Source organism: Bemisia tabaci, chromosome 4, assembly GCF_918797505.1.
Source record: "Bemisia tabaci chromosome 4, PGI_BMITA_v3".
In the NCBI taxonomy this organism is placed as follows: Eukaryota; Metazoa; Arthropoda; class Insecta; order Hemiptera; family Aleyrodidae; genus Bemisia; species Bemisia tabaci.
In genome coordinates, this window is record NC_092796.1 from 51,906,779 (window position 1) to 51,933,491 (window position 26,713).

General features: G+C 38.7%; 1 protein-coding gene across 2 annotated transcripts in view; it reads left to right on the forward strand.

Annotated features, from left to right (window-relative positions):
* The window catches only part of exp (expansion), a 319,500-nt gene that overhangs the window by 28,215 nt on the left and 264,572 nt on the right, over positions 1 to 26,713 (forward strand). Inside the window, exon 2 of one of the 2 annotated variants that reach the window (XM_072300032.1) lies at positions 17,884 to 17,931. The exons of the other annotated variant lie outside the window; for it this stretch is intronic. Within the exon in view, the coding sequence (XP_072156133.1) occupies positions 17,926 to 17,931 (6 nt within the window). The 5' untranslated portion in view covers positions 17,884 to 17,925. The remainder of the gene's footprint in view (positions 1 to 17,883; positions 17,932 to 26,713) is intronic. 2 annotated transcript variants of the gene reach the window in all.

The following is a 26,713-nucleotide window of genomic DNA, read 5'->3' on the forward strand; positions in this document are numbered from 1 at the left end:
TTCACTTATTTGGATGAATATAACTGAAAATAATAAGTTAGGTACAAGTTGAGTGTGAATTTACAGCAGAAGTGGAAGTATTTAGATGCAAGATGGTGGTTATGTAGCGTTAAAGTTGCGCACTTGAGTCACAGACAGGCTACGGTACAGGACATTTCAGCTGTTTAGGGCCAAAATTCTGATATTTAATGGCAAAAACTGCCGAAAACGATGTTGGGATCTGATTAAGCGTAAAATTTTGAACAAATTTAAAAAAAAAAAGGTCAGATTTTTCCATTTTGAAGGGCTAAAAAGTCGACAGACATGGTAGAGCAAAACTTATTTGATTCTACTCTGTGGTATAGGTACAGCTATAGTCCTAATCCTAGGTAACTAATCAAAAACATTTAATGAGTCTACGGTTATATTCTATAGTCAAAACCTAAGTAACAAGAGAAAAATTCTGAGCGAGAGTTTTTTTTTTCAAAGCGGAATTTCTCTAGAAAGTACGTCAAGAGCAAATTTTGCGATACCGTCCCGTGACCAAAGAGTTTGGAAGGAATGTTACGTTGACGTTAGAAATCTTCGAAATTTCTAATGCGTAATACTTAACAGAGAAATTCAAACGCAGGTGAGCAGTCTTAATGTCTTAGAAAATTGTTAGAACCCAAGATGAAGAGCAGATCATTTAGACTCAGCATCTCCGAATCGGAGGATCTTAATTGCCTCACAGTTCAAAACAGTCCTGGGAAAAAGGAAAAAAAAACTGCATGCACCAAGAAACCAGCTCTAGAAAAAAAGGATAAAAAAATGCCACTCAATTAATCGCCAATAACGTAAGATGCAATAAGTGCCGGCACCCTGCACTTCTTCTTCTCCGAGATTAACTACCAGTTCATTCCAGCCGAAAACAACCAATTAAGTCAGATTAGAAACCTTATATGTCTTTTGCTATTTTGAATCGAGTGTATTAGGTTTACTATGGACTGTAGGGCTCATTGAAATTTTAACGTGTTTGGTTTTCTGCGTCGACCCATTCAAGTGGCCTTGTCATTTATGCGATAAGCATGGACGTTAATCTGGTCAGTGGAAACCGTTACGGAGACACAGTTGATCCGCTGAGTCAAATTTTTTGCACCTACAAATTGCAGTAGTTTTCCGAACAACTTCGACTTGACATTTAGTGCTGTCACATAACCCTTGATCTTTTATTTGTGATTGCTTTTTAATTTGAATGCACTTTTTCTCTCTTTTTGTGGCCCACAATGCTAATGTAGGAACCTTCATGCAGTACAGCGTGTACATTCTTCGTCAGCAATATACTGCAGACAATCATGTATGACAGAGATGTATTGAAATTAAATCCTTTCACATTGATAATGCTTTTTATAAAACATGTTTTGCTTTGTGCAGAGCCCCTGAATGATAAATACGTCGAAATCTCTGATACGGGCAAAGTTGTTTTTAGGATTAACTCTATTAATTAATTTATCTATCTATCTATCCATCTATCGATCCATCCATCTATTTATCTATTTATTTATCTATCTATCTATCGATCTATCGGTCTATCTATCTATCTATCTATCTATCTATCTATCTATCTATCTATCTATCTATCTATCTATCTATCTATCTATCTATCTATCTATCTATCTATCTATCTATCTATCTATCTCCCTATCTATCTCCCTATCTATCTATCTATCTCCCTATCTATCTACCTGTCTATGTCACCAGCTACAACCAGAAACTTCAAGAAATGTTTTAAAATTTCCAAAATTTAAAGGTCCGAATTTCTAATTGTGGGAGTTGATGAGAAAAAATGATGAAAATAATTTGAGGCTACGTCCCATAACCGCCTCGCGGTCTAACCCCCCGAAATCCTTCGCGCCTCAGGCGTTATGCTTTACTCTCATGATGTCCTTTTATGAAGAATGATTTTAGTTTTATATTTTTTCGACACATTTTTAGATTATGCTTGAAGGGGGAGACTTTCCCAACCTTATTACCCTTCAACGGCTATGCTTTAAATCCTACATCAGAACTAAATTCATTGAATTTTACACATAAATACATTGTAAAACTGTATGTAAGATATGATAAGGAAAGAAATAAATTAAATAAAAAGTTAAAAAATGTCGTTCAACATGTTCAACAGGTCCATGCAGTCTGAAGACCTTGGTAGCAACAATGTTTGTAGTTTTAATGCTTTCCCAAATTTTCCTCAATAATATTCTAGCTCTAGGTACTGAGAGGAACCCTCGTCGTGCCAAAACTGGCCATGACATAAAAGTACAAATGTGTTGCTCTACTCGATCTCGGTACTTTTTCACATGAGTGATTTCCTTTTTCAGTCACAAGCCTATGAGGACTCCATCTTTAAAGTCATCTGACTGAAATATTCGAGGCTGTCCTGTTTTTTTGTAGTAGGGTCGATCTGCAGCTCACATTCCCGGCTTAACTTGCGCGTAGATTCATGCTGAATTTCGATGTTGCCGGTGAGGTATTATAAAACAATGTTTAAGTATACTCCATTCGCCTTTCCAGATAATACTCGCGTTAGGTACGTAAACTTCCAGCATAACCAAAACCTAGTAAAAACGAATCTTGCGAAGGAATCAGATAGTCCCTCGAATGTCCTATGTTGGATATATTTAATTTTAGTTAAAAACTGATAGCAAACATGTAATATTGTTACTCGCGCTAAAACGGCTGATTTTGACCCGGTTAGAGTGCGTTTATAGAAAGTGTGGATACAGAGGGATCATTTTTTGAGGCGTCATGTCCACTGCGTCCACTGAATCGTGAGCTTCAACCGTCTTTAAAATTAGTCTGGTTTGACGTTTTCTACTCAGAATTCTCGTTTTGGTATATGAAACACTCGATTTTTTTGCCGTTTTTTGCCGACTTATATGTGATTTTTCCTATGAACGGTCAAATCTGATAAAGGAACTTTATAAAATTAATAATTTCATTGTGACCGAAATAATTAAGCATTTCCCTTTTTCCTAGAATGGTAAGCATAAGACCAACTACTACTCGTAGAGCCCAGAGGTATTAAGCGAAATAAAATGCGATCACCAATTGTTTTTAAGGAGAGGGGCACGAACATCTAGGTGGGGGAGGAAAAGATGCTTCCCGCTTTTCGCATGTCAACGGAAACAAGACATGAACTTTTTTTGCCGCATCTGGCAACGTTAAATTTAATAGATTAGGAATTTTATATAACTGTCCTGGTTTGATCGTGCGCTGACCGATAAAGAATTTTTCATTTATTTTTCTACATTCACAAAAAAAATGACCTTGGTCAATGAATGCTGCGTGATATTTCATTCGTAGGTTTGGCAACAAAAAAATGTCCTGAGAAATGAATATCATTCCATGAATCACAAATTGATGTCGCGAGAGCATGAGTGCTGCGCAGAGGAAAAACGGCTCATGAACATTCGAGCGCTGCCAAATATCCCCTAAGAAAGTATTTATTTTTGAAAAAAACTTGTGAATGATTTTCTCTGGCATTTTCAATTATACTAGAAAAAGAAGTGCAAAATACCCTGTGAAAAAATTAAAATTGAATTATGCAAAAGTTTCCCAGAAAATGTGAACTATATCAGTAAAGACGCAACAACGCCTGCGTGTTCACAATGCGTTTCTCCTCATCACGGCACGGGAGCTGACAGTAATTATTTTTGCAAATGTTTCAAAGGCCATGCAGAGTGGGGTCACATCACGATCATAGAGAGAGAGAGAGAGAGAGGGAGGGGGGGAGAGAGAGGGGGGGGAGGGAGGGGGAGAGAGAGAGAGAGAGAGAGAGGATTTTAAAGTTGAACGTCACGTAGTTTGGACTGAATTCCACGATCCACTGAAAAAATTTATACTGGGGGAGGGGGAAGAAAAGAAAAAACAACATATCAGAAGTAAGCATGTAGGATTGTAGGCAGATTTAGAAAAAAAGCAAATTCCTTTGGATATGAATTATCTCGCAAAAAATGTGAGTTAATAAAATAATTAGGTCAGCTCTGTGGTGTTGGTATACCAAATCAGCGCTGCGAATTTTAACTAAAATTTGAGATACCTACGTAATTAATGGAGTCTTGCCTCATTCATTAATGATCCTTAACACTTAAGTGTCATATAAATCGTATTGCGATGAAAAGTTTACCTTCTTTTTGAGCTTACCCACGTTTGATTTGCGCCTTTTCCCCCTTGTCTCTCCACTTGAGAGATGCTGATCGATCTTTTGCTGTGTTCTAATTGAAATTAATCGCTGATAACTTCTTGAACTCTCTTTTTTCTCCTTCCAAGGATTAACAGATTTCATTCTAAATCTCACTCGTTTGAAGAGAGAAAATGAATTTTCATAATTTCAATCTCATGCAGGCAACGAAGGTGGGAAATCCACCACTTGATTGTTATCTACTAGAGTAATGCAGGAAAATCGTATTCAAGCTTATACTATTCAATTGCTTCAAAAATATTGCCAGAATTTTTCCGACAAAAAGGTCAATTTTTGCAAGTGCAAAATTTGAAGTTTTTCACCTGCCTTTCAGTGCGAAACAGGCAGTCTGGGGACTTTTCTATTATCAAGCTTTGCACCCTACGATCAATAATTCAAGCAAAAATAAATTTTAAATTTTAATAGCTTTTTTAATGTGATTAGAGGTAAAACAATTATGTAACGAGGGAGTGAAACACGATTTTCCGGCGAAAGCAAGGCCAAAAATTTCGCGAAGTCGAGGCGGGTCGGCCTCCTATGGTGTAGTGGTTGTAGCGCTAGCTTTATGAGCGGGAGGTCCCGGATTCGATTTCCGGCCAGGCAACCCGAGTTTGACGGTCTCAAACAATGGTTCCCTGGGACTGGTTGTAGGGACGGAGGGGGGACGGGACAAGGATTAGCCCTTGTGGGCTACTTGAAGTAGTAAAAAAAAGAATAAAAAAAAATAAATAGATAAATAAATAAATAAATAGATAAATAAATTCAAATTAAGTAAAAAATGTGAGCCCTAATTTTTTTTCTTGATGCTCATAAAGAACGTTTATACATGATATCGCGTGTCATAATGCACGTACTACCTGACAGCAAAAAGAGAGAGGAAAAAGTGAGGAATTTTTACATAGTTTACCCATTTTTTTCTGTACACTACCAACGTTATACATGAAACTAAATTAGAGCTAAACGAAACACGAATTTCAAAATTTTGCTTGCGCATTGCCGGAAAATCACAATTTTCAATGACCTCCTCATCTTGAAACGTAGGTATCCTTTATTTCCTAAGTTCTGAATTAATATTGAAGCTAAACCTTCAACGGCATGCAGTAAGACATTTCTCCGCACAAGGGGTGTATTTTGATTTTTCTGTTTATGCCATTAGAATCCGCACAGTTCAAGGTGAGTCCCTCGGCTTTTATGATTTTTAACGGGAGCTCTGTTAAAATTGAAGAGTCATAACTTTCTTTCTCGCACTTACAGATATTCATATAAGAGAAGCTGGGATCAATTTTTAACCTGCATTAAACTTTCAAAGCTTGTTTCGGTTTTAACCATCTAGTTGTAGGTATGCTGAAGCTGGTAGAACCTATTAGACTTGGAATTTAATATATCTATCTTTGTATTATAATAATACCTGATTTCATTCCAGAGTTTGGTAGCGCGTCCTGCTAGTTTATTCGGAACTTCTTAACGCTGCAGATTCACTTAAAAGAGTGTTTGGAATAAAATCAGGCTTGCATTCATATCCTATCGAATTGGATCCCCGCAAACCTGTAACCTTTCCCATTGTTTTCAATGCGAATAAATCGATATCCGTTGTAATGTATGACTAATAGCGTCTGCACTTCGCTGCATCGTATGGTGTTGTCGTGACGCTCTGCCCACGCCTTGGTTTCGTGTGGTGTTAAGTAATTAAGTAATGAGTGTTTTGTGTTTTCGTGATGCCACTAATAAAAATCTCCAAACAGACGCACGGTGGAAGAAAGTTACACTATCACACAGACCAATCGTAGACAATCAAAGAATAAGGCTACGTATGTGTCGCAGGCAAATAGTGAAATCAGGCATTTTATAAAATGCCTAGGCAGATTTTTGTAAATTTTGTGAATTTATGGCGTAGAGCTCACGATTTTTCACTATTTTTGGAAAATTAACTCAGCAAACCTACGAACTCTTTTTGTCTCTTCCTTTTCAATTACTTCTGGAGATAAAAATGGTTTAAAATACTATTGTGTGTGCAAATTTTTACTAAGAATTTTTTCTTGCTGAAGCAATGAATTATTTTGTCTGAAATTAGGAAAAGAATCAGAATCTCAATCTAAGTTAGAATATTTGACTATTTGCCTAGGCATTTCACAAAATGCCTGATTGTACTATTTGCCTGCAACTTATGTATTCTTGTGGTTCATGGACCTTTCAAATATTTATGTAAATTATGAGATTTTTTTATTTATTTTTTTTTTTTTTCACAAAAACGTGCTAGATATCCTCCTGAAAGTTTCTGGGAATATTTGCGAAGCAAGGAAAATTTACTGAAAATATTAGGCCTTGTCCACACGAGCACGGTTCGTGGAACTTCGGGCGAACTTGTTCCAGGAACCCATTATAACTCAGCTATAACTTGTTCCTCGAGCCCCCCAGCTCGTGAAATTAATTCGCCCTAACTGCAATTGTGTGGATAAGGCCTGAAGAAAATGTCGGTTCGTTTTTTTCAAAAAAAAAAAAAAAAAAAAGGAATACAACATGAGCAAAAATTCGCATTGTCGCAATTTTGGAGATACGCATTTTTCAGTTTAAAACACTATATTTGCGGTATTAAAAAGTATAAAATCTAACACCGCAGGTTGAATCTTGAAACGGTGAACCAAAACCTTTGATGGGGGTATTGCTTTTCACGTTTTAAAAATCAAACGGGCTTTTTGACGATGGGCGCAATCACCAAAAATCAGATTTCAAGTAAATGACATTACCCTGAATCAACAGGAAAGCTCTAAAATTCTGATTTTTGACCCCCTCTCCACATAGTCATTAATATCGTAAACATACAGTGCGTTTTGCTGTTAACACTGCAACCCATTGTGCGGAGCCGTGGCGAGCCGCCTAAAGCTCGTCCTCAAAATTAAGTGGCGCGGTTAGATGGTCAAGATAAAAAGAGAAGCTCTCTCCGGTCTCTGAGAGAGGGGAGAGGGGCTTCCAATTGCCACCGCTCACAATCAGTGTGAGACTCCGTGTCCTTACTCAACTTTCCAACAACCAATTTGAGTCGCTGCTCTCGTTGTGATTAGCAATAAACGACAGTTTTAATGGATGTACTTAAAGCTAAATACGCCCCTTCTAGATCTAATATTTCTGAGACACAGTACTGGTTGTCTGAGCAATGTAGACGTACGCGTACTCTTTGAAACATTTACACGGAGAAAAAAACTTCGTGCATGGGACCCGAAGTTGAGGTCATATGGATCTCTGATGTTTTCTGATCACGATCCGAAAGCTTGAGGTCCAGCTGCCGAAGTTCGGGTCAGATATCGAGGCGCTTCGGTATGTACCGGAGTATTTCAGATGTCTGACCCGAACTTCGGCAGCTGGACCTCAAGTTTCCAGGTACGTGATCCGAAAACTTCAGAGATCCGTATGACCTCAACTTCGGGTCCCACGCACGAAGTTTTTTTTCTCCGTGTATCAAGGGAAAAGTATGGTAGTTTTAACCACGAACGAGCCTACCTGGTTTTGGACCCACGGAGACTCTTGATGAATCCGTTCTAGCACCACATCGTGGAAGGTTTTATGCAAGAACATGGGAAAATGCCTCCGGGGCACTAATCACTTCAAACCAAAAGTCTACCAGAAATGAAAGAGTTAAGATCATATTTGGGAGAAAAACCTCGTGCGTGGGACCCGAAGTTTAGGTCATATGAATCTCTGAAGTTTTCAGATTGAGCATCTGAACACTTAAGGTCTAGCTGTCGAGGTTCCGATCACACATCTGAAACTTCAGTTCTTACATCTGAAGTACTTCAGATGTGAGAACCGAAGTTTTTCGGATGTGAAAACCGAAGTACTTCAAATGTAACAACTGAAGTCTCAGACGTGTGATCCGAACCTCGACAGCTAGACCATAAGTGTTCAGATACTCAAACTGAAAACTTTAGAGATCCATATGACCTAAACTTCGGGTCCCACGCACGAAGTTTTTTTCTCCGCGTATATGATAGTTTCGTACTGGTACGCATTAGAGTTCAAAAAATTTAATTTTGACTCTAATTATAATTTTTGGAACTTCTTGGCTTTGCCATCCCCGCGAAATGGTGTGGACCAAGCACCATTTCTCCACATTTTTATATTAGGGGTAGTATCTACTTTTCAAAAGTGCAAGAATTATAAATTACAAAACAAGTTCATTTGTTGTCATGGAATTCCAAAAAAAATTCCAGCCAATATTTATCAGGGATTGCTAATAGGTCTTACTGCTATTTCTTTTTTTCAAGACAACCTAAGACCTCCTGAGACATGAGCTCATTCCCTGTTGCCCAAATTCCCTCTGATCCGCATCACTTCATGTATCTTGTATCATTCACCAAGTTCCGATTCGGGCGATCTATGCGGCCGAATTGACCCGCAATCAGGATACCGCTCATTTTCCGCCTGGCATTTTTTCCACCATTCCATCGGCTCTGCAAGATTAACTGGTCTGACACGGTGTCGGCGTTTCCTCGTGTTGGTTTCGTAAGCCGCGGGTTCGACAGGTGGATTAAGATATATCACCGGCACCCGACGCGACGTCCAAGCGGACGGTTTTCATCTGGATTTACACGCTTCGGTGTGGTTTCCAAATCCGGCGCTTAGAGGAATCGGAAACACCTTACACATGCGACAGGCCGTGAAAAGATACGGTTTCGAACTGAGCAGGATCTGCAGTACTGATTGAGCCGTCTCGTAATCCTCTGGAAGTGAGGTGCTCAGACCTCTGATCATTTTTGGAATTTGAAAGATATTTGGTCGAAATCAATGCTGAAAATTATAAACTTTGATGCACGGAGAAAAAAAAAACTGCGGGACCCGAAGTTGAGGTCATATGGATCTCTGAAGTTTTTGGATCACGCATCCGAATAGTGAAGGTCCAACTGCCGAAGTTCAGGTCAGACATCTGAAGCTCTCGGTGTTCGCGGCACTTTCCTGGGTTAGTTTTTTGCAAATTAGGCAAGGATTGCTAAACGAATTTCTTAACTCTTTGATCATCATTCATTGTAGAGCGAATCTAAGCGTTAATTTTCGAAAGTAACTTTTAAACTATGAGAAGGATAGCGGAGATGGGTCTCTGAAGTACTTTAAGCGAATTTTCGCGATCGAATGTCATTCATCAAACGAATTGATCAGTGCTGAGTGATGCCGATGATCGGTGATGTCAGGAGCCAATCAGAGCTCAAATTTGTTTCATAAATGAAATTAAGAAGAAAATAAGAAAACACGAAACACTAAAACACAGAAATTGCGAAAACACCAGACTTGAATTGACAAAACACAACAACAGAAAGAGATGACAGAACAAACATTTTGGTGAGAGATGAAGTTTCTGACATTGATTGCATCAATTCAAAAATCGAATTCAAGTCCCGAGGTGAATTCGAAATTTCAAATTGATGGATTTCAACGGTCTCTGGTGAGACCAACGAAGAAGTCGAATATCATTGAAAAAAAATGCACAATCGTCGAATATCATTCAACGGTGAATGATATTCGATCGCGAAAATTCGCTTATTGTGTCCGCACGCAAAAAAGTAATCTGTCCTGATGACAGAACCTTTTGATCACAGGGCTCCTGCACTTTCTATGTTATTCTTACAGAACTTTTCTGTTTTGAGAACAGGACATCGGTCCGTAGCATGGAGAACCCTTTCTTATGAAGGAAACCACTGTTGCTGTAATGAAGAAAGTGCATGAACCCTATAAACAGAGCTATTTTTTTCAGTGTGATCTGGTCATTTCTGGAAGCTTTGGAGGACATTCTTCAGGAGAACTACCTTTGTGTGGAGTAGTGACTCGTGTGTGGCGTAGTTCCCATTGAGAGGCGATTTAATCCGACGAGTCATCCCGCATGTTTTCCCGCAAAAATGCAGAGAGTAGAAGGATGGGGGGGGGGGGGGATCATGGGCTCGGGAAATTATGGAGAGTAAGCTGGACTATTAGGAGTATTAGCGTGCCAAAGCGATTATTTAAGATGAGGGCGGATTAGCCCCCGCGACATTTGGACGTATTTCTATCAAACGGAACTATGTGCATTAAGACATGAGCCCTGAGACCCATAAGAGTGTATGTATAACGGGGCTCACGTCATAATGAACACAGTTCTGTTTGATAGAAATAGTCCATTTGACTGTTAACAACAGCTTGCCCAACCGCTGTCATCAGATAGCGGTGTGAGCGCTGACCGCTATCTATCCGTTTCCTCGAGAAATAGAGGAATGGACAGCGCTCGTCTGACGTCATCGCGCTAATAGCACAATGCCGCTTGAAATAGTTTTGTTTCTCTTTTATACATTTCTGGAAATAATAAAATGTTTCAATGACACATCCTCCAAACGAAGGAAAACTTGACGCATATATACTTAAAGTCGCTCCTCCTACAACGCACTCTGGCGTTCTTCGACACTCAAATGCCCCAGAGTAGTCGCCAAAGGCACCCAATCTAAAACTTAAACATTTCTAAAATGACTTTGAACGATTGATGGGATACGTCACGGTGTCATTAATTCATGCGTTTTTAACAAATATTCATTTTTTAAAATTTGTTTAAATGTAAGTTTTTAAAATTCAAAGTTGTACAGTCATTTTTCAATCATTGAAAAAACTTTAAAAGTTTACATTCAAAATTTTTTCGCAATTTGGCTAGAAATAATTATAAAATAAAAATAAATGTTTTATATTATTTTGAAAATGTCGTTAAAATGGGTTCTTTAAAACATTTTTTATACTTAGTGTAGGGTTTCCAGAACTGTGATTGCCAAGTTTTTTTCAAAACATGTGTTAATGATTTCTAAAAAGTATTTAGTTCAAAAGATCGAAAAAAAAGGTTTTTTCAAAACAATCTTGTTCTCCGTCTTGCTAATAGGGATAGCACAAAAGAGATAAGTTTTGAGAAACTCGATACATTGGAGTATAGTTTGTCACAAACATCGATGGCCCTTCTTCTTCCACCTCCCATTTGCGTGTCGGAAGATCAGCTTGAGATTAGAAATCACGGGAACTAGTTCCACGAAAGGATCAGAGGAATTCTGATCGATCCGCGGAATTCCCCCATTCTAGCAAATCGTTGAAGTTCCTCCGAGTCAACTGAAAGTTTATCCAATGCACCTTTGGTCGCAAGATCAGAAGGTCAACAACATTCAAGAGAGAAGTGCGGTCTCTTTTTCGCTCGCAGAGCGGCAAGTGGAATTCAATACTTTAAAATCCGGAGCTGGTGCCAAAGAGGTGTATTCAGCAGTGTCTTTATGAAGTATGTATTTTGCATTTGTAAAAAAAGATTGTTATAAAATTGGCTTATTTTTAATGATGTATACATATCGATATAATATAGGCACTTCATCACTGATGACCCTGAAATAATTAGCAACATAAAATGTTTTTCTTTGAGCTCTGGGCCCTGCCGCGTGGGCTCTACATTCATCGTAGGTTGATTTATATTTCTGACTCTTTTTCTGACCTTATTTTCTCTTTCTTTTGGCTTTTTTTTAACTCTTTAGCGGAAAAATGCGAATATGTTGAGATGCGCGCTCTACTTTTCCCTGAAGTGTCCATGAAACGACTCCACCGCGTTTGTCGTTCTTGGATCAAAGAAGGCAGAGGCCGCAAGCCCATATTATAAGACGGCAACGTTTTCATATATTTAAACAATCAAAGTATTTTTCGGAAAATTTACAATGTCGTGATAAGAATCTGTAATGGCTCTCTTCATCGGCACAACTGAAAGTAAGTTAAGGTGTATAGGAGAAACAATCAAAGTTTCAGTTTGTGTCGCTTGCGACGCATACTAAGCTCATTTCGTCGTAGCACCTGGATGCAACTATTCGGGCTCCATGGATGTGCGATTTGCATACGCACGGGAGTGAAGGCGTTTTGACTGTCCAGGCACTGACCACTTTACATGCGGCGGCCAACGGCGGGATTTTATCTTATCTGCGAGGATCCAAAATGATACTTCAAGATTATATTATTTTCGGCTCTTTCTCCCTGAAATCAGGTCTGCGTTCCGTATTTTGTATGAATTTCAAGCTTTCCAGCCGGCTTGTATTTATGTACAAGAATAAAATAAGAGCGGGAATTTTGAAAGACTGCAACAGTGATACGTAGTTTTGCACTATCGCCAGCTGTATACCAAAGCGAAAGTCGGTAAATACGTTTTTGTCATTATAACATTTCAATTCTACCACAGTATCTTTTTGAAATTTTGTGTGAATATTTTTGAACGCGTGAAGTAAATTTTAAAACGTTTCAAGAGTACATTTTGGTTGGTTTTCTTTTCCAAAAAAATAACACCCGAGTACCCAACGGGTAAGTTGGAGATTTTTGACTTCAGCCATCGATGTATTAAATGGTTAAATTGCCTGAATTTGTGTCGTTATAGAAATAGCATAGATCAACTAATGATTCAACTTTATTAAATATGCGAATTTTTTTGCTTTTGATTGAAGCACCTATAAAAGACCCAATTTCTAATTGCTCTACTTTCGTCCGAAAAAAGTAAAAATTAAAAAAAGAAATAAAATACAAATGAAATTATATTCAGACAATTCTGAAACAGCGCGATAGAGCTACGTGTTTCACAGCTGCACCATCGATCGACACATTCCCGGTGGAGACTTTTGTCTCGGGACAGTTTTGGACCGACTGGTTGTAATTAAGTCCGTCGTGTCATCCATGGTCCAAGTACGTTAAGTTGCTTTATGGGGCATTGTGTGCAGACGCCTATAATTTTCGGTACTTCTACTAGCGCCTCTCACTTCTTATAACCTTTTCATTGATGCCATGACTTGAGAAGGATTAACCAGAGCCCAATAGAATTTTCAAGTAAAATTTAAAAAAAAATCATTTCGGCAACCCTGAAGAGAGAGGAGGGAATTCTTTCCCACGAAAAGAGGAAAATTTTAACCGTGCAACTTCAGCTCTGCTGCACCTTTCTTAACAAAACATCATCTACATAGTACATAGTAACAGGATGGTAGAACACTGAAAGATCCATAAATATTAGCAACTATTACTTATCTGTTTTAAGTACAATCTTTATGATAAGTTTAAGTTTATTTTATTTGATTTGCTTAATTCCACAATTTATACTATTTTATACTTTAGTATAATACTGAACATAACCAGAATGAAATATTTTAGTTATTCTTTTGAAATTGATTAATTCTTATTATTAACAATAATATACTTCTATTTTGGTTTTAACTTAAGTTGTGCAAAGATACAAGTTCTTAATTTTGAATTGAATCTTTATGGAAGGTGGTCCACACTATGCGGGGAAATCAAACGCCCCCAAAAACTACAAATTATAATGGTTACAAAATAATTCTAATGAGCTGAGCTCACCGACTGATTGTGAGATTGATCTGCTGAGGAGGTGAAAAAAGACCTGCACCAGTATACAGGTCTCTTGGCGTGACCTACGCTTGGTATTCCAATGCATCTGTCTAAGTTTAAACCCCGCCCCTCTCATGCGCAGTCTTGCACTGATTGTGAGGCTCATTAGAACCATTCTTTTAACTCTAAAATCCATTTTTGTTTTTTTCTGTTTTGAATTCCCAGTAGAATTATGCGGAATTTTGCCATCTTGTTATGCTAACAGTGTTCAAAACACGTGTTTATTGTTTTTTCCTACCTTTTATTACATCGTCTAAGATATTTATATGCAAATCCAATGTTTTATGTGCCATTTCTTGAAAATAGAGGCAATAATCCAAAGCAAAAATCCATTTATTGCGGGATATCATTTATTAAATAGATTGGGAAACAATTACTCGCAATTTCTAGGGAAAAAAACCATTGGGGGAGGGGGGGGGAGAGAGAAAAAACTGGTATGACCAAGAAGATTATTGCTCCAGTGGAAAAGTAGTCACTAACAAATTGAACTGCCACCACGTGCAAACAATTTTTTAATGCAAGCAAGAAAACTGCTTGTATCGAGGAGATTGAGAATCCACCCTCAACACCCATGAAGAAAATGACATTGATTGGATTAACTGTTTGTTAAGTTGCACAAACGGTATAAACAGTTGAAAAAAAACTCACGAAAATGCAAAACCTTATCAGAGTTATGGCGGTAGAAGTTTGCGGTTTAAACAAATAGTTTCTAAAAAATTTCGTTTAAAATTTTAATCTGCAATGTCAACGCATGACTTTGCCGAATTAAGATGCAACTTTGCGTCCTTTACAGGCACGAACAATTAACGCGACGAAGTTTAGTCTGAAAGAAAATACGGAGATAGAGAGATATTAGATTTTCTCGAAGTCTCAAAATCGAATCTTTCCACCCGACGTAACAAAAATCGGTCGACTGAAAATATTGCCCTCGCAAAATAAGGTGAGTTGTTAGTTGAGGAAAGGATTTCAAACTTTTTAAACCTGCTCAACGTGATTTTTGAGCGCTTTCACCTTTGGAAACTCAATTTGGAAACCTGTGATTCTATAGTGCGCAATGGCGCATTTTTATCACGGAAAAAAATGTCCAGTTGGATCAAATAATTCCTGTTGAGTATGCCAAGACAGGAAATTCTCGTCGAAACAACATGAGATCTCCTTGCTCCAGACGGTATTCTTGCCAGTTCTAAGGTACTTCCTGAGATTTCCGGTCGACTCAACAAGAATTCCTGTTGTGGTATATTTAACGGGAAAATGTTTCCAAGTGAAATACTTTCGCGACTTAAAGTTTGTAAGTTCATATTGCAATCGTTTCGCACGTAACGCCATGCGTGAACGGAGCTTTAAATTCCTTTCTGTGAGCGATTTCATGATTAGATCGAGCAGAATCGGATCGAAAATGCCCGTGCGACCAGCAAATACGCAGCCGGTAAAGAAGTAAGAGATGTGCGCGTAAGATAGTACCTGCGAAAGCCGGCAGTAAAACAATACGGGAGGCTCTCGCAAGTTCACAACCCGTAGTGAAAGTCACGTGAAAAAGCCCGTCGAGAAGACAATATAAAACGGTTCTCTTCCTGCTCGCATTTTGCTGGGTCCGAGCCGATTTTTTCACACCTTCCGCCCTGACCTTGGCATTAACTGCGGGCCCGGCCTCACGAATCAACACGCGTTTTTTTATGCGTGACCAGGGAATTTCACTGGTCCTGGACATTTTTAATTTAGATCGAAGATAAAAATTGGACCCTGCCGCGCCCTTCTGCGGGAGAAAATTACGTTTAAATTCCGAATCAGTGCTCCTGGTCGACTAAACCGTCGCACTGGAAAAAAAACACATTGGATCTAGAGTCCAGACTCTTAAAAACATCGACAAGAAAAAATATTCTTGATTCAATCAGATTTAAGCTTAAATCAAGAACCAAGCCTCTTAATTTGAGAGGATTTCCTTTTGATTTAAGCTTAAATCTGATTGAATCCAGAGTCCTTTTTCTTGTCAATGTTTTCAAGAATCTGGACTCTAGATCCAATGTGTTTTTTTTCCAGTGCGTTTCTCTCACAAAAGAACGTAACTCCATTTCCATGTTGCCAACTTCTCTTGCTCAAATTGCTTATTATACTGCTATGCTAAGGAAAACGCCGTATGAACATTCATAAGTTGCCAGATTTTTTTCGATGAAAGATAATTTTTGGAGAAAGCTGTAGATATTTTTCCTTAACATTTTCAGGAACTTTAGCCCTGGTTAAAAATTGGCGATAGGAGCTGCGTTTCAAAATACCATAGGAGTTCTTATAGCCGACTGAAGAAGGCGATAGAAAATCATATAGCTGGCTGTAGAAAGTGGAAAAAATCATACGGCCGGGCTACACGAAGCGATAAAAAATGTTACAGCCGGGCTATAGTTTCTATCGCCGGGCTTTACACTTTATCGCCTGGCTGTTGCCTTTTCGCCATCGGCTATAAAAGGCTATAAGAAAATGTGTAGAAATTAGTGTGCTTTGTAAATCCTTAAGTTTGTACGGAATCACCTTAATATTTACAAAACGCATTTCACGCATTGCGCAATGCGTGAAGTATCCCTGTTAGGTTTGTAGGCGCCAATGCGCGTTTCGCGCTGGCTGCCCGTCCGCCGCGCCGCGCCGCAGCGTACCACGGCGCTTGAAGCAACTATTTGACACCAGAGGTATTGCACAGTATCATACGAAATTGAAGGCGCTCCAACATATTAGGCACGACAGGAATACTTCAAAAGTACGGAGCTTTCCTCTCAAAATAAATCAAGATACTACGGCCCAAAAAGAGAGCGGTAGTCCAAAAACTCACTAAGTCCTAGCATCCGTAATTAGTAACGTTTAGCATACACTTTATCGCCAGGCTGTTGCTTAATCGCCATCGGCTATAAAAGGCTATAAGAAATTGTGTAGCCGGCTATAGAAGCTATTGAAAATCCTACAGCCGGCTGTAGGTCTATGGTATTTTGGAACACAGACTCTACTGCCAATTTTTACCAGGGAAGTTACTTGCGAAAATCAGCGCTGAGACTCGCGTAATGATGACTGATGACGGAAGAGTCGAGCAGTCCTAACCAAATTTGTACAAACTTGCGTTTGCAAAGTGCTCACCCAGACATTCATCAGTCATTATTAGGCAAATTGTATCTGATTTTTTGCTCAAGAAGTTACCCATCAACTATCATTTGGCTGAGGTTGTAGCGTTGACCTCCTGATCTCAGAGGCGGATCCAGCAATTCGACAATACTGGATTTCCTCCATTAAATCCTCTAAGAATCGATACGTTTCCATAGGTTTAAATGGAGAAAAGACAGTGTTGCCAATTTGCTGGATCCGCCAATAGCTGATTTAATTTTTATCTTGCCCGATCATGGTTTCGCCCATGCATTTCCGAACAAGAGCGATCCATTCGTTGCATTAAGGGGTGGGGCAGTCGGGTTGAGCTCATCATCGAGTAGAAACCAATCCAGATTCCTTCAGAACGCGAACGGTTTGTACGGTATCATGATTCAACCTACTGTTGGCAGTCCGAGCGAGTGTTGTGTTTCGACACATGATGCCATGAAAACGAGCTTACATTGTTAGCGACGAGTCTTGCATCGTGACAAACACACCACCCGCCGAACAGGTTCAGGGAACTGCAGCGTAACTTGGCAAACGCTGCATCAGGTTGCTCTGACGTAATTTCGCGCTAGGAATCTCCTCGCCCGTGCACCTGCTCCATGTGACGTTTTCTCATCAAAAGTGGGCGTTCGCGAGACTTTTCTCGTGAACCTCCGTCTCCAGATGAAACATTTTCAGCGGGGGACTTCGGGCCATAAGATCGGATTTTATCATTTCGATGGGAAAGTCTCTGTATAGCATTGGTGTTGGTGGAGGAGGGGGGGGGTCTTGGGGTACTTAGCCCCCCCCCCCCCCCAGGGGTGTTAGCCATGACGCCGCTCGACAACATCAGTCTTTCTTGAAGCGAATACCCAAGAAAATATACCTGAGATACTGTACTAAGAACTCTGCCCTAACCACACATAATATCTAGCTCAACTTTTTATATTCTCTTTAATATGCTAAGTATCTTGAGAGTCCCCAGTATATTTTAAAGTCCCACAAAACTAGATTACAGTGCTTTATTTTGTTTTAGTATGTCAGAAAAGGGGATGCAGCGTTGCACCCTAATCCGGTAATTTTAAAATAAAAATTGTACTAAAAATAAGTTATCGAATCAGAATGCTATGATTACAGTGTGTGTATAATAATCAATTAATTCTTTGTTGCAGGTATGCATACTGGATTTTATCTTCCTCGGACCTCCTTTATGCATGCATGTAAGTTAATTTAAAATAGTCAAATATCTATCTACGGTGGTCTGTTAATGGTGAAGATACAAAATCACTTATTTTGGTTTCGGAAAGTTACAAAGTTTCTGTCCTATTTATGTTTCTTAATAAGTAACTAATTATCGCTGTCAGAGAACCGTTTTTATGATTTGTCTATGCTCTTTAAAGAATATTTTCTGCGGGTTTTGTGGAAAAACGCCCAATAATATTTTTTTAAAGAAAAGAAAGGAGTTAAAATTTAGGAGCATACCTACGTGTCTTCGTAGTTCCACTGTTGACACCCACGGCATGGTTGAATCGTTATTCAATAATCATGGTGGATAAATCCCTACCTTGACAATGCTGTGTATCGATCAAGATAATTCGATAAAGAGTCAACAATCGACCAGCGAACGATTATTAAAACTCATGGACAAAGCAATAGAAAAAGAGGAAGTGGAGCAGTCCTATTTGTTGAAGCGGATGTTTGCAAGAGACAGAGAATGTAAGTAATAGACAAACTAACGATAACCCACGAGAGATCCTTTAGTTAGTCCATCATTTTCCCTCATAACAGCCACCCGTTTCAACCAATAGGATCACTTCCGTTTCCCTCCATCTTCTTTGTCCATTCAATTCAATAATCACCCCGTATGACAAGACTTCAAAAATTCACTTCTATATCCAAAGTACCTTGGAATTTGCGTCTGAAAACAACGAAGACGCAAGAATCTTTTCTCGATTTGTTATCGGTTGAGCGAACAAACCGAGCGGTGTGAACAATTTTGAGCTGCTAGTAGTTCCCAGCTAATTAAAAGAGCACGTTCAATCGTTCACAGAAGAAAAAATGAAGAGAAAAAATAACGACCCAAGAGAAAGAATGTTACGAATTCACTCTCGTTTTTAGCCACTAACCCAGATATGTTTGAGCCTGGTTACTGGCGTGGTGAGATGAAAAGAGCGAAAATATCGATACTTCACCAACAGCGTGCGCAGATTGTTAATTTTCTTGGAAAGGAGAAGGATAACACTTTTCGCCTGTCAACAGTTTTTAGCATTGAATGCCTGTAGTCTTGAGTTCCTCAGGTAACCGATATGTGTGTCTTAACATCCACCAATTACGTTAATATCCTCAAAATTCCTCGGTTTTTACATTTCAGACTCGTAGGACAAATTCCATTCAACAACGATGTAAAAATTCGGTAAAAATTCGTATTCTCCCACTGACAAATTATTTTTTTATACAAAATATTTAAATCCGAGGATTTTTCTTTGCGGCTGCAAAATTGGAGAATGTGCGTTGGCAAAAGTTTTGCTAAATTCCTCCGAGAATTCAAAGAAAATATGTTTCCAGATTAAAAACTCCTTAAGGTTCGGTGGGATCAAAACATATATATTCATCAGAAATTCACTAGAACTAATTACAATCACCGAAAGAAAGTTCCTGCACTGGAAAAAAAACACAATGGATCAAGAGTCTAGACTCTTAAAAACATCGAAAAGAAAAAGTACTCTTGATTCAATCAGATTTAAGCTTAAATCAAGAACCAAGCCTCTTAATTTGAGCGGATTTCCTTTTGACTTAAGCTTAAATCTCATTGAATCAAGAGTTCTTTTTCTTGTCAATGTTTTCAGGAGTCTGGACGCTAGATCCTATGTGTTTTTTTTTCCAGTGTGTATCAAGAGGAAGGGGACGAGAGTCCAACCTGTGCCCTCTTCATGGACGGTACCCAAACGGTGAAAGCTACAATAGCTCCTAACTGACCTTAGTATACGGGACTGAAAGAAATCCTTTTCCGTTTTAACCTCTAGTGAAACTTAAAATATGGATCCCTCGTGTTGCCAAATGATTCGCATTTTTTACAAACAATTCCAGACGTGACGTCACCGTAGAAGTTACAACATAACAATAAAAAAAAAAAAAAAAAAAAAAAAAAAAAAAAAAAAAACTTTTCACAATGATGAGAACGGTAGAATATCGAAAAAAATTGGTACGCTTTTAAGGCGTGGGTCTAAAATGGTTTACATTTACGTAGCACTTTATTAATTCTCGTCTTGCTTATACCTAAAGGTTACCTCCCACCTAAACGACCTTACGGAACTTTGGCAACTTTGCACCTGGCGTTTGCTCGCGGTGAATGGTTTAATCATCTCGCCGGTTACATGAGTGCCGCGCGTGCTTCGTTAGGTCCTCTCCAGTGGCGTGGCGTGCTTTGCGATTTATCGATTGATCCGCCATTTAAACCTATGGAAAAGAATCGATAAACAGGGTGTTTGTAACGAACACCTTAATAATCGATACTTTACTATAGCTTCAAATGGGGAAATGTCGATAATCGATTGTTCACGCCACGCGACTGGTCCTCTCACAATTCGAAATTTACTTTTATGCGCGCGTCTTACTAAACATCTATCAAAATCAAAGGTTTCACACAGCTAGGGTTGGGTTCTTTCTTTCATTCATTCATTCATTAAACCCCACTATTCTCCTCGTGTTTTGTAATAATGTGTGCACAGAAAGCTCCAACTTGCGAGTAAAATTGTTCAAGTGAGGAAAAGTGAGGATTTGCGGTAAACTGATTTTAAGCTTTAGCTTACAATATTCAGCCTCCATTTTGATGGCTACTCAATTATTTCAAAGGCACCTAGACGAAATCATTGGGACAATTTTGGAATCATATTTGACACGAGGATCCAAGCCTGATTGGGCTGTGTAGATTTTACTTATTTTGTTAAATTTTTATGGATGTTTTGGTGTTTTATGGATTTTTAGAGTAAGTATTTGCAACAGCGCTTGCACTGCGTAACCATATCGTCCAACACAAATAAAGACCTCAGAAGGAGGAGGCGAATTTTTCGTCATTCAATACTTTCCGGTAGATTTAAAAGTGCTAAACATTTGTAAAGACAAAACAAATATGCCATGGAGTGAAGGAGAAAAGGGATACAAAGGTGGCTGAAATTTCTCAATGCTGCAAATACGAAGGGGGCAGACACGAAACAAGAAATTTTTTGGTTTTATAAGTGTGATATACTCGAATAATTGACGTCTGGTGGGACGATATACCTGCACTCTACCTTTCTATACTCGCGTTTAAGTCTCCGTAGTTATTCATCGTCTCGCGGCGGCGTTCACGTTATACGAATCAAACGAAAAATTAGACGAGACACCTTAGTTTTATAAAGAAGATATACTCGAATAATTATTGACGTCTGGTGGGACGATGTACTTACACTCTAGCTTCCTATACTCGCGTTTAAGTCTCCGTAGTTATTCGTCGTCTCACGGCGTTCACGTTATACGAATCAAACGAAAAATTAGACGAGACACCTTAGTTTTGTAAGGAAGATATACTCGCATAATTGACGTCTGGTGGGACGATGTACTTGCACTCTACCTTTCTATACTCGCGTTCAAGTCTCCGTAGTTATTCATCGTCTCACGGCGTTCACGTTATACGAATCAAACGAAAAATTAGACGAGACAGCTTAATTTTATAAGGAAGATATACTCGATTAATTGGTAATGTAGCATCGCATCCATGATTTTAGACCTCATGGTTGGTTGGTAGATACGTTTATTTGGTGCTTTTAACAATTCGGCAGCTCATCACGTCCATGATCATGAATATACTGATATGTTTGTTCCATTAAATTAATTTCACGTTTGAGTCATGAAACGCGATTTAATTTTTCAACCTTAAACTTGTATTTCTAGAAATCATGAACACATGTACCGTCCTATCCTTTTATTCGATGGAGGATTCCATCTTTTCACTGTTTTCCAAACAAACGAGCAGACATAAAAACAAGCAGTGAACTCCAACACAATGTGTTGATAAGGCGCGTCATTAACTCGCAAATATCAACCCCTTTAGTTTTCATTTACAGAGATTTCAAAATAGGCAAACAGCACAACAAGAGAATTCACGATCCAACACTGGGAGGTCAAAGACGCACCTTGACGAGACCGTGTATCGTGAAAGTAGGAAGCTAATCGAATTTAAGTTTTTTGATCTGCCTCAAGCAAAATCTTATCAGATTCTTGAAGAAAAGTGCTACGGAATAATTTAAGCGAAGAAAGGAAAAATTCTGTCGAACTCCTAGAAGATAAAGTCGATTTAAAGGTATTTTGGGGCTAAAATACCCAAATCACCGGTAGTAAAAATCCCGTTATATTATTGAAAAGAAATTAACTCGATATAAATGCAATTGCATTATATAGTCTTGATTTTGTTATTTTAAACGTATTTCCATGCAAAGAAGTTCAACCATGTCGTTGCTTTATTCATTCATGAATTGAAAGTAAGCAATCTACATCCCGAAAATCTACTGATTTGCGTAAAAAATTGCAGAAACTTGATATACCAGGTCGATGCACCCACTCGTTGAATTTACCAACCAATTTTGTGAGTGCAAATGTGTAAGAATCAATATGCTATAGTCATTTTGGGTGCATTTATTTTTCATGAAACAATAATAATTTCAATCCCGAAAAACCATCAATTTTCCGTATAAAATCGAAAAAATCAAAATATGTCAACTCCCCGACGTGAAAATTAGATTCTACGTATGTAAATACTTATGTATCGATATGCTGAATAGAAACTAGGTGTGGATAGTCAGAAGCCCGCGGCAACATTAATTCAACAGAAAAACTGTAAAAATTAGATCTGGATTTTAGCCGCTTTGCCCGCCTCTCCTCGTTACTTACTACAAACCGTTCTTATACTCATCTCAAAATTTTTCTCAGAGCTTTGGGTTATTATTAGCTTCCATTTAAACTCCGGTTCGATGGCCGAATCGGCTGCCAAAAAGCAAGCCACTGTTGAAGGGTTCTATGAGAAATTCGTGATATTATCGGCTCTCAGGAAATCACCCCATGGCTAAAATTGGTGGTATAAATGTTTAAGTGCTTAAAATAATCGTATTCAAGAAACTAAGGAATTAAACTATGGAGTCAATTTCTTTTTAATAATATAACGAATTTACTACCGGTGATTTAGCTATTATAGCCCCAGAATACTTTTAAAGCGCCTTTGCGTTCCAGAATCTCGACGGAATTTTTTTTTTTTTTTTTTTTTTTTTTTTTTTTTTTTTTTTTTTTTTTTTTTTTTTGGCTTAAACGATTCAAGAAACATTGTAGTTAAAAATATAAAGATTTTTCGATTTGGACGTATAAAAAAATGTTTAACTCGTTCAGGCACACCGTGTATTGTATGGAGTACTGCTGTTATTCGACCGTTGTCTTCAGGTCAAAATTCTTACAAAGAAGCCCCTTGCAAGAGGCGAATTTTTTGTAATTTCTCCCAGTTTTTTCAGCGTTAGGTATGTAAATGAATTGCTTGTCAAATTTTGAGGTCAATTATATTTAATTGTAATTTATACTGTCTTTTTTTCCCCTTCATTTTATTTTTCGTATCGAGGAGTCGAGGTTTTGTTGATTTCTTCGGATTTCGATTACTGTAACTTCTCTTCTACTCGGCCGATTTTTATGAATGAGGTCTCTTTTTATTTGTGTTTTAACGGAGAGTAAGGAAAAAATTGATAAATACATGCGAAACAATTTTTTTTGAAAATTGGATGAATCCTAGCGTGACGGTGAAATGGTTAATGAAGCGTGAGTAATTGGGGTACGGGTATCGGCCGCGTTTTGGGACCCAAGGCGGCCCAAGGCCCATTGTTCTTCGTGACGCCGACGCAGTGATCAGGAGCGTGGGGACGAGAGGGCTGAGTGGACTCCTGTATGAGCCACGTTTAGCAAATGGTCTAATGAGTCTCGAGGCTCATCACAGATTGCACTTACCACTATCCTGCTGGCCCCGGCTATCAGAGCAAGGAGTACCAACTTTTGAAAAGGATAACAGTGGTGTGGAGATATGACAAAGCAACGTTGTGAACAAAACTGAGTGAGTGAAATTCTCATTCAAGGAGTGCCGAACTGGTCAGCCATCCTCGAATCAGTTCGCTTGCTTCCGCTTATATATGCATATTTTAAATCAGCGCGCCCTACTCTTAGGTTTTTAAAAAAACCAAGTAACGTAGACTCTTGGTATTCACTGCACATAAACTAGCGAGCCCCAGAATGAGAAACAACTTTAAATCATAATTATTGACGGATAAATAAACTTTTTACACGCTTTGGAAAATCTCAGAAGTTCGCGGTAGTCACTTTTCGGTAAGGAACTAAGGGACTCGGTTATTGTATCGAGCAGGGTTCGAAACGATCGCAAAGGCGGTATACTACGTTATACGCGCCAATATACTACGTATACGCGCCAAAAAATCACTATATTCCCCTAAAACGCCCATAAAATTGTCAAATCACGTGTAAAAATTCATCCTGTAGAATCCTGATTTTTTAAAAAAAAAAAATTCCTTCCATTTTTATCTCTCGAAGGATGATTTATTTTTACTGAAGAAGTGTAATCGATGTGCAACGCTCCCGGATAGTTTTGGCAACCCCAGTCTCGCTAGAGAGCCTGACCTAACCTTTGACTCGCTCGAATATGAGCTTCTTAATTACACCCAAGTACTTTCAAGTACTCCTCAACGGTGAACGAGGCCCTTAAGTGTTGAGGAGGTAACGTTTTGCAGCAACTTCGCACGTAACCCGATATTCGCTCTTGATTTTTGCCTTTATGCAAACTTGCGTCCTTGCCACGATGCTGAGCCGCCTTGCGGACTCACCTCACCTCGACAAACGGGCACAGCGTTCAGCCGTGCATGGCAGTCAGGGCAAAAATATCATAGGCATAGACGACTACTGCTGAATTCTATAGGATTTATATAGATCGTGTTCGATAGTATGGTTCGATGTATCGTTTGGTTCAAAACAATTGAATATAACCTGAAACAAAAATTGTAGGATCTAATTTGGAAAAGCTGAAAATGAGAAAATTCCTTACAATTTCACTTTTCATTGCCATTTGATACTCGAGAGAATAAGAAATCGATCACAAAACGTCGCTCCTCTGACGTAAGGGCGTATCTCGATTCTGACATGAGCCCTGGGAAACATGGTGTTATATGGACAACAGGGTTCACGAGAAAATCGAGATACGCCCTTACGTCAGAGGGGCGACGAAAAGACCCGTTACCGTAGATTTCTGAATTGACTTTTGAGGCTATCGGTACATATTGAACCAATCGATATAGATACAATCTCACCTATTTGATGTATCGAATACGATCTATTCAACTTCAATATGAGCTTCTCTTTCTTTTTGGCCTGAATTTGAGATTTTTGTCCCTGAAAAGTACTAACGAAACTGATTTCTACTCAAATTCCTTTTACTTTGGAAACAAAATTTGCACCTCAGGTCAACATACAGCACAGTCTGAGACATAAACCGCTAATAATTAGCTCGGAACATGAAGTGAGGAAAAAACCCGGGGTTACATCTCAAATAACTAGTCCGTAGAATTAAATCATTTAAGTAGGTATTAGAAAGGGTTTATAAAACCTCTTTAGATTTTTTTTTTTTTGCTTTCTTTGTTCAATGCTTTTTGAAATTGCATTTTTCAATGCAAAAATGAGGCCTTGTCTCTGGCTCATTTTAGAAACAACTTTTGTGCCATTAGTTTCCCTATGCAGACATGTCCTTATAGAAGTTATAGATGAGCCAGAAATAGTGGCCTCTAACTGCAAAATGAGGCTCAAATTTTGCGGAATGTATGTGCGAAATATCTGAAATTTTCTTTTTCAACTTAACTTGAGCAAATCGTAACGTTCTTGTTGAGTATTTATTGATCTTGTATTGCACTACACCAGTGGCGATTTTGCATGGTGGCAACACTATTTTTGCTCCAATCAAACCCATTGAGGTAAGCTGTCTCACCAAGAATTGATTGTTTTACATACAATCAAAAGGAGGAAAAACGGTGTTGCCAACTTTTGGGAGTCGCCACTGCACTGCACTACTTGTGCTGAACTGCAAATCTGCAAATGTATTGTTTAGGAATGACTCGCAGACAGTGGCTTGTAGGTTGTACAAACTCTGATGCGCGATTAAAAAAATCGAAACATGCGTGGACGAATTTTTCACGCTAGCCAAGATGAGGCTCCCCTGAAACTGCGTGATTTTGGTCTTAATTCCATCCAATACACTGCCGTGCTAAGGAAGAACGCCGTATGAACATTCGAGAGTTGCCAAATTTCCCTCGATGAGACATGTATTTTTGACGACATTCACGTATATTTTTCCTTGAAATTTTCGGATGTATTAGATTAAATTGCGTGGAAAATTGTCAGGAAATGGAAAAAAAAATATTCACTATTTTCCCAATAAATTCAGTTTTTATCGAAGGAAACTTGTTATCGTCTGAAGGCTCATACGGCGTTCTTCCTCCTCTCCCTTGGATTGGTCAGATGCGCAAGTATCCCACGTGTGCACTGGCATCGTCGCTTTGCACGTTCCTATTGGCTAACGTTGGATACTTCCCTTTCAAAATCACATTCGCTCTAGGATTACCTCATACTACTGCCGGTGGCGGCGCGACGGCTCTACGGTGTGTTTTACCGCTAATCCGTCTCTGGTACCGTGGCTTATCAACTGGGTGATCCGTCAAGAACTACGGTGATACTGACATGACGCAGCTGGAAGTGAATGGTTCCGTATCATTCCAGCAAAATTATTCGAGTATAAAAACTTAAGTTTCACGTATGGTTGAAAATGAAGTATATCTTAGGGTATCATTGAAATGAGGGTTTTAATGAAACTAATCGAAGTTCAAATGGGTCAATATTAGATTTTGACTATTCTATCGCGATATATCGAATGACATGGCC